The 13,954-nt window shown below is 40.5% G+C and overlaps 1 protein-coding gene across 4 annotated transcripts in view; it reads right to left on the minus strand.

Moving 5' to 3' along the window:
• The window catches only part of PTPRK (protein tyrosine phosphatase receptor type K), a 395,839-nt gene that overhangs the window by 283,267 nt on the left and 98,618 nt on the right, over positions 1–13,954 (minus strand). For all 4 annotated transcript variants that reach the window (XM_040429122.1, XM_040429120.1, XM_040429123.1 and 1 more), the window contains exon 3: positions 12,774–13,045. In XM_040429122.1, coding sequence (XP_040285056.1) covers positions 12,774–13,045 — 272 coding nt within the window. The remainder of the gene's footprint in view (positions 1–12,773; positions 13,046–13,954) is intronic.

Here is a 13,954-nt window from a genome sequence, read left to right on the forward strand (position 1 = left end):
TTTGCGGACCGCAAAACACACAACAGTCGTGTGCATGAAGCCTAAAGCAGATGGAGGCTTACGGTGTGACCAATTGTTTTCAAAAGTAATTGAAAAGGGAGTTAACAATAAACTCTTAATGTGAACTTGGGTCATTTGGCTTCCTACTACTAAACCACCATCAGCACTGTCTCCTGCTTTCTGGCACATGTGCAGATGAGGCTGGTACAAACACAGCCAGCTTCACTGTGTGCACACTGAGGAAGCTAGGGAACAAAGTGATGGAAACTTAATGGGGTTGTGCGTGTTTGGAGGGTGCTTTGACAAATCCTTCCTGGGCAGACCTGTGTATGGCCCCATACTTACATGCTACCCAATGCTGGCTCCTACGCGCTCTGGCCTGCTCAGGTCCCTGGATGTCAACTTCTGATTTGACACTTGCAGCCAATCGCTGGTCACACTGGTGACAGACTCCCCTTGTGTCATATCAAACAGTCACAGGATGCAAGGGAAGCAAATCACCACTGCAGCCAGCGATTGGTGACAGAGGCGTCAAACCGGAAGTTTACAAGAGAAGCAGTGGATGCCAGAGAGAAGGAGTTTTAGTTATAACTATGCCGTCTCCATTCACTTCAAGTAGGATATGTCCCATTCAAATAAATGGAGATGGTAGAGTTGTAATTACACTGCTCGCCACTGTAATTTCAAGGGCGAGCAAGTTAACAGAGAAGAGAACACAGCACATCGGCGGGGGTGCTGTGAGTCGGCTCTCTGCCGACCTTTCCTGAGGATATGTTACCAATATATAAAAAATAAAAAAAAATTAAAAAAAACAAGACAACCCCTTTAAGTGCATGGTATGTAAAGCACTTTTTGATGCAATTTTTCCCCGAACTCTGGTGCACGCTGCCTGCCTGTGCTTCTATGTACTGTTTATTTCCCTGTCTTCTAGTATTCCAGTTCACAGACGAACAAATTTATGTTGCCACAACTTTCATAGCAAACTAAAAAAGTTTCATATGCAATCCAGAACTTTTTGTAAGTTCAAGAAGCAAGCTGCAGACACTTTCTGCCATCACTGAAAAAGATTCAAAGCCTCGTGGTGAGAGGCTAAATCTGGCAAATATCAGCATTTAAGGGACACTTCCATCTGTAGATAATGCTCTCTTATCCTGACAACTCAGAACATTGTGTTCCATTTATGGAGGTGAACCAGACGTTCCAATTTACTCGCTGACACTTACCAGCCCTGGAACAAAGCAGAGTAGCTGTACAAAGTAGCAGAAGCTCCTGCAATAAAGTCTGTGCTCCCCAATGGTAACTGAATATTAAGCGAATTCTGCACCTATTACCTGTCTGACCAGGGTGGGGGCAATGTGCAAGCCTCTGTAGAACATACCAGAATGCTCTTTAAATATGTATTACTTCCATTTTATGCGCAGGTATATATTGGGATGGCAAAAGATTAACAGGGCACCCAAATGTTCATCTTAGAAAAACGCACTAAATGAAGCAATAACTGCTGAATGGCAGCCTCTTAGCTCTGCCATCTCGGAACTTCTATCACATAGATCAAACTATCAGATAGTAAGTTTCATAGTTGGACTAAAAGGAAAAAATAAAAATATTAGAATAGTCCTGCTCTGTGAACAAACTGCATTTATATGCTAACATTTACAAATAAAATTACACATTTGGTATTGCTGTGTCTGAAATGACTATGTAAGACTGTAAGACTATGTCATTTATTCCATATGTTAAATGCCAGAATTGATGTTTATTCTGCATCACCCAAAATAGAACAAAAGGAGTTCAAATAATGGCATGTACTGTAAAATAGAAAAAATGATAACTACAGCTTGTCCCGCAAAAAAAACAAGCCGTCACATAAGGTCCACTGAAAAATAAAACTACATGGGTCTTGAAATACATCAACATAAAAACCTTTTTTTTTTTTAAAGAAAAGGTTTTTTTTTTATGCCCAAAGCTTGTAAAACTAATTTGGCATCACTGTAATCAGACCAACTGGCTACTTTCACATCTGCGTTTTTAATTTGGGTTTTGAGATCCGGCAGAGGATCTCAAAACCTGAATAAGGCTACTTTCACACTAGCATTTTTACTGGATCCGGCAGGGTTCAGCAAAAACGCTTCTGTTACTAATAATACAACCGACACTCGCTCAAGTAATAATTAAAGGAATATTTAATGGTCACATACAGAAGGCAAGTGACGTGTTTCGGCTACTATGAGCCTTTCTTAAACATAAGTGATCAGGTGGGGCTGCCACAAAAAAATGTACCAGAAGTTGTCTTGTTAGTGTTAAATCCCAAGGTAGCAATACAAAGAGGTAGTGCAACACAAAGGTAAGATATATATTAAAGCCTAAAATAACGGAAAATGTCAAAAAGTATATGCAACTACCTAAATTGTATATAAAAGTAAAAAACGACAAACAAACTGGCAGTCACAGTGAATCACTATCAATATATGCTTCCCAAACCTCCTAATAACAGAGATAAAGTGCAAAAGAAAACACAATGCCCTCATATTACTGACAATAGAATCCCATAAACCTACCCATGAAGTAAGGGGGAGATGATTCCTCAGGAGAGCCGTACACCCCAACGCACGTTTCGGCGTCTGCCTTCATATTCTATTGTCAGTAATATGAGGGCATTGTGTTTGCTTTTGCACTTTGCACTTTATCTCTGTTAGGAGGTTTGGGAAGCATACATTATAGTGATTCACTGTGACTGCCAGTTTATTGTGTGTCGTTTTTTACTTTTATATACAATTTAGGTAGTTGCATACACTTTGACATTTTCCTTATTTTAGGCTTTAATATATATCTTGCCTTTGTGATGCACTACCTTTTTGTATTGCTACCTTGGGATTTAACACTAACAAGACAACTTCAGTTTTTTTTTATGTTAGCCCCACTTGATCACTTATCTTCTCTTCCACCTCCAGGGACGTTCTAGCATTGTATTACAAGCCTCCATTTATATACATCTGTGTTATACTATTCCTCAGGAGTGATTCGTACCACATCTTTTGATGTGCTTGTGTCTTTTGACATATTTATGTATTTAATAAAATGACTGATTATTTTAGCCTGTTTAGTCAGTTTGCTTTTTTAGGATTACTTCATGATGCTGAGCTGGCTTCTTTAGGGTCAGACAATTTTGCACAACATTTATATGGGTTTTTGTGTACGTTAACCTGTGCATACAACATGTTGCGGTTTGCTCTCCGGTCTGGGAACACAACTAAACAGAATGGAATGCATTTTGGAGCATTCCCTTCAGTTTAGTTTAGCCCCCCATTGACAATGAATGGGGACAAAACTGAAGCGTTTTTTTCCAGTATTGAGCCCCTATGACAGATCTCAATACCGGAAAACTAAAACGCTAGAACCAATTAAATTCTTCACACTGTCATGTTAGGCTTTGTCTTGGGCATGCCTAATATTAACATGTGGCTTTCTGTATGAGGCATCACCTTTCTCTCCAGCCTTACAAAGACAGACAGTGAAAAGCCTTGTATCAAGCTATGCCGGGATAATGCTGCCCGGAAACACTAGGTTCACCCCTGCTGTGCATCTTCGACTTCTTCTGCACTGCGTACGTTGCCCAAACACAGCAATGAATTACACAACTGCTCATGACGAACAAATATACACAAACTTAACCTAAATGCACTTTTCTAACAAAAGCAAAGTTTGTAGGAAGCTTCTGTCCTTTTATAATTCAAATGTCACACTTCAACCCTGATAAGCTAAGAAAAACATTTCTAGCCGGTGACTATTTCACACGTCTTGGAATTGGAAAAAGCAACAAATACTTTGGAGCGCAAGACAGCGATAACTATGACAATATCTAGGAGATCATTACTGTTAATAAAAAAAACACTTTGAAACCATGCAAGCCATAAAGTACTGAGTACACCTTTTTTAACATTTTGTCATGAAACTGGATTATATTTTTCAATGCCAATAAATGAACAGAATGTTACATTTAAATATATATATATATATATATATATATATATATATATATATATATATTTTTTTTTTTATTATAATTTTTTTTCTCTAGTTTGTATAAACTCACTGTGCAGATGTGGAGAAGAGTATACAATGCCTTGCAAAAGTATTCACCCCCCTTGACTTTTTTCGTGTTTTGTTACATTATAGCCCAAGTTCAATGTTTTGTTAATCTGAATTTTATGTGATGGATCAGAACACAATAGTCTAAGTTGGTGAAGTGAAATGAGAAAAATATATAAATAGAACTATTGTTTAGAAATAGAAAACAAAAAGTGGACAGAGCTGTGTATTTCCGACACTAGAGCTACCACAAAACAGCCGACCACCCAGGTTACAGGATGTCGGACCCCCGCCGATCAGATATTGATGTCCAATCCTGAGGATAGGTATTCAAATAGTAAAACCCTAGGATACCTGTTTAACCACCTCCGGACCGCCTAACGCAGAATCGCGTTCCGGAGGTGGCAGCCCTGCGCAGAGTCACGCATATATGCGTCATCTCGCGAGACGCGAGATTTCCTGTGAACGTGCACACACAGGCGCGCGCGCTCACAGGAACGGAAGGTAAGAGAGTTGATCTCCAGCCTGCCAGCGGCGATCGTTCGCTGGCAGGCTGGAGATGTGTTTTTTTTAACCCCTAACAGGTATATTAGACGCTGTTTTGATAACAGCGTCTAATATACCTGCTACCTGGTCCTCTGGTGGTCCCCTTTGTTTGGATCGACCACCAGAGGACACAGGTAGCTCAGTAAAGTAGCACCAAGCACCACTACACTACACCCCCCCCCCCCCCCGTCACTTATTAACCCCTTATTAGCCCCTGACACCCCTGATCACCCCATATAGACTCCCTGATCACCTCCCTGTCATTGATTACCCCCCTGTCATTGATCAACCCCCTGTAAAGCTCCATTCAGACGTCCGCATGATTTTTACGGATCCACTGATAGATGGATCGGATCCGCAAAGCGCATCCGGACATCTGAATGAAGCCTTACAGGGGCATGATCAATGACTGTGGTTATCACCCCATATAGACTCCCTGATCACCCCCCTGTCATTGATTACCCCCTGTAAAGCTCCATTCAGATGTCCGCATGATTTTTACAGATGCACTGATAGATGGATCGGATCCGCAAAACGCATCCGGACGTCTGAATAAAGCCTTACAGGGGCATGATCAATGACTGTGGTTATCACCCCATATAGACTCCCTGATCACCCCCCTGTCATTGATTACCCCCCTGTAAAGCTCCATTCAGATGTCCGCATGATTTTTACGGATGCACTGATAGATGGATCGGATCCGCAAAACGCATCCGGACGTCTGAATAAAGCCTTACAGGGGCGTGATCAATGACTGTGGTGATCACCCCCCTGTCATTGATCACCCCCCCTGTCATTGATCACCCTCTGTAAGGCTCCATTCAGACATTTTTTTGGCCCAAGTTAGCGGAATTATTATTTTTTTTTCTTACAAAGTCTCATATTCCACTAACTTGTGTCAAAAAATAAAATCTCACATGAACTCACCATGCCCCTCACGGAATCCAAATGCGTAAAATTTTTTAGACATTTATATTCCAGACTTCTTCTCACGCTTTAGGGCCCCTAGAATGCCAGGGCAGTATAAATACCCCACATGTGACCCCATTTCGGAAAGAAGACACCCCCAGGTATTCCGTGAGGGGCATATTGAGTCCATGAAAGATTGAAATTTTTGTCCCAAGTTAGCGGAACGGGAGACTTTGTGAGAAAAAAATTAAAAATATCAATTTCCGCTAACTTGTGCCAAAAAAAAAAAATTTCTATGAACTCTCCATGCCCCTCATTGAATACCTTGGGGTGTCTTCTTTCCAAAATGGGGTCACATGTGGGGTATTTATACTGCCCTGGCATTCTAGGGGCCCCAAAGCGTGAGAAGAAGTCTGGTATCCAAATGTCTAAAAATGCCCTCCTAAAAGGAATTTGGGCACCTTTGCGCATCTAGGCTGCAAAAAAGTGTCACACATCTGGTATCGCCGTACTCAGGAGAAGTTGGGGAATGTGTTTTGGGGTGTCATTTTACATATACCCATGCTGGGCGAGAGAAATATCTTGGTCAAATGCCAACTTTGTATAAAAAAAATGGGAAAAGTTGTCTTTTGCCAAGATATTTCTCTCACCCAGCATGAGTATATGTAAAAAGACACCCCAAAACACATTCCCCAACTTCTCCTGAATACGGCGATACCACATGTGTGACACTTTTTTGCAGCCTAGGTGGGCAAAGGGGCCCATATTCCAAAGAGCACCTTTAGGATTTCACAGGTCATTTACCTACTTACCACACATTAGGGCCCCTGGAAAATGCCTGGGCAGTATAACTACCCCACAAGTGACCCCATTTTGGAAAGAAGACACCCCAAGGTATTCCGTGAGGGGCATGGCGAGTTCCTAGAATTTTTTATTTTTTGTCACAAGTTAGTGGAAAATGCTGATTTTTTTTTTTTTTTTCATACAAAGTCTCATATTCCACTAACTTGTGACAAAAAAATAAAAACTTCCATGAACTCACTATGCCCATCAGCGAAGACCTTGGGGTCTCTTCTTTCCAAAATGGGGTCACTTGTGGGGTAGTTATACTGCCCTGGCATTCTAGGGGCCCAAATGTGTGGTAAGGAGTTTGAAATCAAATTCTGTAAAAAAATGACCTGTGAAATCCGAAAGGTGCTCTTTGGAATATGGGCCCCTTTGCCCACCTAGGCTGCAAAAAAGTGTCACACATCTGGTATCTCCGTACTCAGGAGAAGTTGGGGAATGTGTTTTGGGGTGTCATTTTACATATACCCATGCTGGGTGAGAGAAATATCTTGGCAAAAGACAACTTTTCCCATTTTTTTTACAAAGTTGGCATTTGACCAAGATAATTATCTCACCCAGCATGGGTATATGTAAAAAGACACCCCAAAACACATTCCTCAACTTCTCCTGAATACAGAGATACCAGATGTGTGACACTTTTTTGCAGCCTAGGTGGGCAAAGGGGCCCATATTCCAAAGAGCACCTTTCGGATTTCACAGGTCATTTTTTACAGAATTTGATTTCAAACTCCTTACCACACATTTGGGCCCCTAGAATGCCAGGGCAGTATAACTACCCCACAAGTGACCCCATTTTGGAAAGAAGAGACCCCAAGGTATTCGCTGATGGGCATAGTGAGTTCATAGAACTTTTTATTTTTTGTCACAAGTTAGTGGAATATGAGACTTTGTATGAAAAAAAAAAAAAAAAAATCATCATTTTCCGCTAACTTGTGACAAAAAATAAAAAGTTCTATGAACTCACTATGCCCATCAGCGAATACCTTAGGGTGTGTACTTTCCGAAATGGGGTCATTTGTGGGGTATTTGTACTGTCTGGGCATTGTAGAACCTCAGGAAACATGACAGGTGCTCAGAAAGTCAGAGCTGCTTCAAAAAGCGGAAATTCACATTTTTGTACCATAGTTTGTAAACGCTATAACTTTTACCCAAACCATTTTTTTTTTTACCCAAACATTTTTTTTTTATCAAAGACATGTAGAACAATAAATTTAGAGCAAAATTTATATATGGATGTAGTTTTTTTTTGCAAAATTTTACAACTGAAAGTGAAAAATGTCATTTTTTTGCAAAAAAATCGTTAAATTTCGATTAATAACAAAAAAAAGTAAAAATGTCAGCAGCAATGAAAAAGAGGTAAAATTCATTTGGGTGGTAAGTTGCATGACCGAGCAATAAATGGTGAAAGTAGTGTAGGTCAGAAGTGTAAAAAGTGGCCTGGTCTTTCAGGGTGTTTAAGCACTGGGGGCTGAAGTGGTTAATGACACTTTAAATAGGAAAATTACAAATCTAACAGGTGACACTAAGCTGTGCTAACAGAAAAGTTAGTAAAAACTTGTTTTTACATTTGGCCAAAAGTATTTTCAATGTTCAAATTATTTATGAAACAAAAAAGAATGGACAGTACAATATAAAGTACAGCTGATCACTGGAAAAAAAATGTCACAAATGTCCAACTAATTTTGTTGCTTTTACTAAACAAAAAAAATCTTTAAAGCTACCTTTCAAAGTTACAGTAGGCTGTACTGTAGCAAGTTTGAGCCCACTTTGCCTACTAAACAGATTTAGCTTGAGGCTGCTCCAGAGGCCATTGTCAAGGTGGACCCTTGGCTTCACCCCCTGTATGGGGATCTGGATTTCGCTGCAAGGGTCACCATGCCACTACCTCTAGGAATAGTCTGTTCAGAGGCTGCTGACCCAAGATGGGTCAAGAGACCAGTGCATGGCACCAAGGGCACAGGAAAAAGAATGGTCAGTGGACAAGCAAAGGTCAGGCAATACAATAGATCAGGACAAGTGGGAGAAAGAAAATATATAATAATCAGGCAGGGGTCAGGACTTGCAGTAACGGGTCAACTCAGTAATCAGAGAGAGGTTGAGCATGGGAGGCCAGAACATCTCGCCTTCCCAGGACTAGACAAGTTAGGAACCTAATGCACCTTCCCATTGGGAAAGGCACTCTATATACCCCAGGAAATGCTGCCATTGGATGGGAAGTGATTAGCCCAGGTGAGCACTCGCCCTTTAAGAGCCATTAAGCGCAGAGAGGAAGCAGCAGGTTAGGACAGCCTGTAACAGAACACAGCAAGGGTGGGGGTGCGGAGGGAAGTACCCCTAGGCCTAGAAAGAGGACCTAGACTAAAATATCGAGACAGTGAAATTAAGTACAAGCATCATATGCCTGCATCCATTGAGCAGTCAGAGCCATAGTCAACAATCGCTAAAGCAGCTAATGAAGTCCCTGGCTCAATAAGATCTCTAACATCAGACTGTATCACACAAATATTCTTATGCGATAAACCCAATCTAAATTACTAAGAAAAAAACTATTCAGTTTTAAGTAGAGCTTGTGGGCAAGTCTCATAGTCTTAGCAACCACACAGAATGTCAAGTCAGCAGAAAACACTAAACAGTACACATGTGCCCCCAGCAAATTGAGCAAGTCTCTTGATGAGGGAAAACACCATGAATCATAAATTATGAGACTGTGCCGTTTTTAATACTTCTCAGACAGAAGGACAGATGCAAGGACAAATCTTTCAGGTTGTAAAATCTAAACTTTATAAGACAGCCAGTTATTAGAATCCATCACAGGGCACTGATGTGAGAAAAACTGTTTACTGACCTAAGTAGTAACTCCATGTCTGAAATACAGGGGAAAAAATCCATCCTATCCAATTTATTTTAAGAATAGATGCCCAAAGGTGCTTGACAGTTTCCCTAGACATCAGATCATTGACCAAACCCATCAAATATCCAACGCTGTATCACGTTGACAGCAATGAATACACTTTTGGACCCGCGCCTTTGCTCTGTTAAAAACTTGTGTAAGGTAAGCATACAAAAGCTGCAGAAGCAGTAATTCACACTTAAACATTTGTCATATGCAAAAATCAAATAATCTAATAGTCACAAATATAGAGCAAAATCCAAATAAAAGATCTGTGAATAAATATGCTCCCTATGCATAGGATAGGTCATCGAAACCCGATTGGCCGGGACCAGACTCCCGGCAACCCCACCAATCAGCTGTTTGAAGAGGCGGCTACACACGTGCTAGCGCTACTTCCTCCTCAAGATTCGGGTCCATTCACACGTCCGCATGAATGGGTCTGCATCAGTTTCGCAATTTTGCGTCACGTGTGTGGACCCATTCATTTCAATGAGGCAACAAAAGCTGCAGACAGTACTTCCATTCTGCAGTCCAGCAAAAAAGATAGAGCATGTCCTATTCTTGTCCTCAAAAATAGGCATTTCTATCATAGTGCCGACCATGTACGGTTCGCAAAATGCAGAACGCACATGACCAGTGTCCGTGGTTTGCAGACTGCAAAACACTTGTGGATGTGTGAATGAACCCTTACACTGTGCGTCGTCTCTAAGTTTTGGTGGTGCTGTAATTACAAATGCTTGTTCCATTCGCATGAATTACACAGCATCACCACTGCAAGCAAGAGGACGCCCAGTGTAATCTTAAAGTGGAAGCAGTGCTCGTACGAGTGCCGACTTCTCGTCAAACAGCTGATCTGAGGGGGGGTTAGTAGTTGGACCACCACTGATCAGATATTGATGGCCTATCCTGAAGATAGCTCATCAATATGTACTGGCTGCACAACTTCATTAAGTGTCCAGAAGGGCGTTATCAATCGTTGCATGTGCCCAAGCCCTTGCTGTCCTAACCATTCATAGTTTCTCCTCTTTGTAACATCCATCTCCTCTCCCTGTGACAATACTCATACTTATGAAGACTGTCGAATATTTTACGTGCGACAACCACTTTAAAACAAAAGACAAAGCGTATGCACTCACAAAATAAAATGAATGCAAATCACATGGCCCATATGCAAACAACCAGAGAAACCACAGCAAGAAGGATAGAGTTTAGAAAAATAAATGCACATCAAAGAATAAAGATAAAGTCATATGACAGCAATGGCGCCCGATAGCCATTATTGACTTATAATGTTTGGTTCCAACACGGAAATACAGTGGAATGCCGGGCTATCCTTCTGTCAAATATAAAACAACAGATACTTGGCGGCTATGGCCATCTTTAAAGACTTGCTGTGTCCTGTATAGGGCATCTGTTTGGTGGGGGATCTGACTCCAAGCACTCCCAGCTGTTTGAGCACGCCATTGAATGATGCAGCCTTTTTGTAGCCCCGTGACATTATATTGGTTGGTCACATGACTTCAAGTGAATAGCCTTGGGCTGCAATATGGCGCTGTGCTTAGTATACTGTGAAGAGGCCGCAGTACTCACCTGTGCGCCATGGACTCTTCAAATAGCCGATTAGTGTCAGTGCTGGGTGACGGGACCCCATCAATCAGGTATTGATTATCTAACCTGAGAAAAGGTAAAATACTTTCCTCCTGGAAAACCAGTTAACTTTATTGTTCTTTAACAATTCTTTGGTAGACTGACTTGTGTGCATAGGGTCATTGTCTGCCTGCATGACCCACGTTCTCTTTACAGTCAGCTCCCTGATGTTTTCATTGACATTTTCTTTTACAATTGCTGGAATAATTCAGAATTCAATGTTCCATTAAAAATGGCAAGCCATCCTAACTCAAAAGGAACAAAACAGGCCAAAACCATGATACTAACTCAGAGGGGTTGAAGGTTTTATTCTGGAATGCAGTATTTTCCTTTTTTTTTTTTTTAAAACAGTTCTCATTTAAACCAAAAAGTTCTAAATTGGTCTCATTTGTCTGCAAAAGATTATTCCAGTAGCCTTCTGGATTGTCCAAGTGATGCTTCGCAAACTGCAGACAGGCAGCAATGTTTTATTTTATTTTTTTTTTGGGGGGGGGGGGGGGGGCTAAAGCAGAAGCTTTCTCCTTGCAGTCTTTCTATGCACACCATTGTTGTTCAGTGTCCTCCTGAGGGTGGACTCATGAACATTAGCTAATGTGAGAAAGGCCTACAGTTGCATAGAGGTCAACTTGGGTTCCTTTGTGACCTCACAGACTATTATGCACATTACTCTTGCGTGATCTTTATTGGTCGACCACTCCTAAGGAGTAATATTGGCCTTGAATTGCCTCTATTTGTACACAATCTGAATGAATGCAGACTGGTGGAGTCCAAACACTTTAGAGATGGTTTTGCAACCTTTTCCAGTCTGATGAGCATCAACAACTGCTCTTCTGAAGTCCTCAGAAATCTGCTTTGTGCTATAATAAAATTCCCCAAATATGTGTTGTGAAGATCAGCATTAGCAGAAGAATGAAAATAGCGGAAGTGCCGGATTCGGCACATAACTGACAGGAACGGAGCCTAACAGATCCCACTGACTATAATGGGATCCATTAGGTTTCCGTTCAGGAGAACATTTTTTTAGCAGAAAAAAATAGAAAGCTTTTGTCTGGACTATTTCTGACAAACAGTGTCACTGAAGCCGGGCCCCGAAGTCTATTGATTGAAAACACTTGACTAATTTCCCCTTCTGCTAATCCTAAAGGTTTCCATACTTTTGCCACTCACAGACATGTGACATTGGATCATTTTCGGCAATAAATGGCTAATTCTAATATTTTTGACTAATATAAAACTGTATGGGTACGCATTAACACCATGTCATAAGTATCAGTTTACTTGAGGAAATGTATTTGGAAAAGCAGGGGAAGAATAGCAACTGACGATACATAGCCAAGTACTTTACTGGAACACAGCAAACAGTATTGTGATATGTTCAAATTAATTCCCATTCTTTAAAGATCTAAAGCACCAAAACCAGTATTTAGCAGGCTTCAATGTTGATATCCAATGTTAAAAAATCCAGCTGGTTTAAAGCGTTTTTCAATGCATATTGCATTCTGTGAGTGTCATGTCAAGGACTATTAGCCCTTTACTTGAAGACAATCACCCCTACACAATACATCTCTTTAGATTACAGCCCTCTGCTCTTAACACGGATTAAGCTCACAAAGCTGTTTCTTCACAGAATTATTTTACAGCCAACACCACATTAGTTTCTAAAATGTCACATTCATCCAGAAACCCAGCAGAATAAATCTGTTTTTGCAGGATCATTCAAAAGAAGAACAATCCCTGTACAAAGCCTGTTTAATCTGAAAATGGAAAGATAATCATGGCATTATAAATAATGGGTTTTATTCCCAATAGTGTTATCATGATCAGATTAGCATGGTTTTACCTGGTACTCATTTGGCCAAAAGGTGCTAACCGCCAACTCAGCCCTAAGCCAGTCCTTTCCAGTAGCGCCAGTTACATTCCAGATGGGATTCGCAAGAGGTCCTTTGTTCACCCGCACAAAAATGTTAAGCGATCCTGGGTTATCTCGTTTTTGGGTGAAGAGAAGGTAGTTAAAATCAATGCAGTGAGTGTCGTTTTCCTTCATGTTAGGAAGCTGAAGACGAGCCTTCTCTCCAGGGTCATGTTTGGAGGAGTCCACAATCATGTAGGAGCCTTAAAAGAAAGTTAAAGAAATATCAATGTCAAAAACTTCTCCATAAAGGAATTTTCATTCTACCTGTCTCAAGGACACATCTATCACAAAATTATGCTGAACATGCTTAAAGCGTGTCATAAGCAGCAAAGTTAAAGAACAATATGCACAGTTACTAATTATTTTATAGCTACACAGAGAGCAGAGTTCTGGTAGTATTGTCAGCATCTGATAAAGTAGTTGGCAACCCATTGGAATTGAATGACCTTTATAAAAGTATAAACTTGGAAAACACTTGCTGAAAACTTCCTAAAAGGCACAGAGTAGATGGAAATATCTACACATAATGAGGTATTGTTTAAAGGGAGGGGGAACATGTTCCTCAAATTCCAGGAATATTTCTACAGTGCATACACCACCACTACCATGCATTATAAATTTAGCTTCAATGCCATTAACATGCCTTACACTCACATACCCCCAAACATTTTAAGATGTAATTTTGCCAATATCAGAAAAGTTAATCATTGGCATCACTGATCGGAACTATTCGACAAAGTAAAATACATGAGCATTTTTTAGAACTTTACCGTACTTTTAAATCACTATGACCTATATTCCATACAGCTAGACACAATCCCTACAAGCTCAATTTTTTTATACTGTAGTGCGACAATCCTGCCTGAATTAATGTATCCATTCGTTTCTACACATACATGAAATGAGAGGTAGAAAAGCAATCAAAGTAAATGTAAACCTTAAAGGGTTTTCAGGATTATAAAAAGGAATGGTTTTAATGATTTTAAGTTATGTTTTAATTAAAGAGGACCTTTTATTAGTTTTGCAAAAGTCTAATTAGGGTGTTACCTTATAGGGCGGCCCTCACTGATGCCATGGCTGTTTTTTTTTTAAAAAAGACCCCCACCCCC

Source organism: Bufo bufo, chromosome 4, assembly GCF_905171765.1.
Source record: "Bufo bufo chromosome 4, aBufBuf1.1, whole genome shotgun sequence".
Taxonomy (NCBI): domain Eukaryota; kingdom Metazoa; phylum Chordata; class Amphibia; order Anura; family Bufonidae; genus Bufo; species Bufo bufo.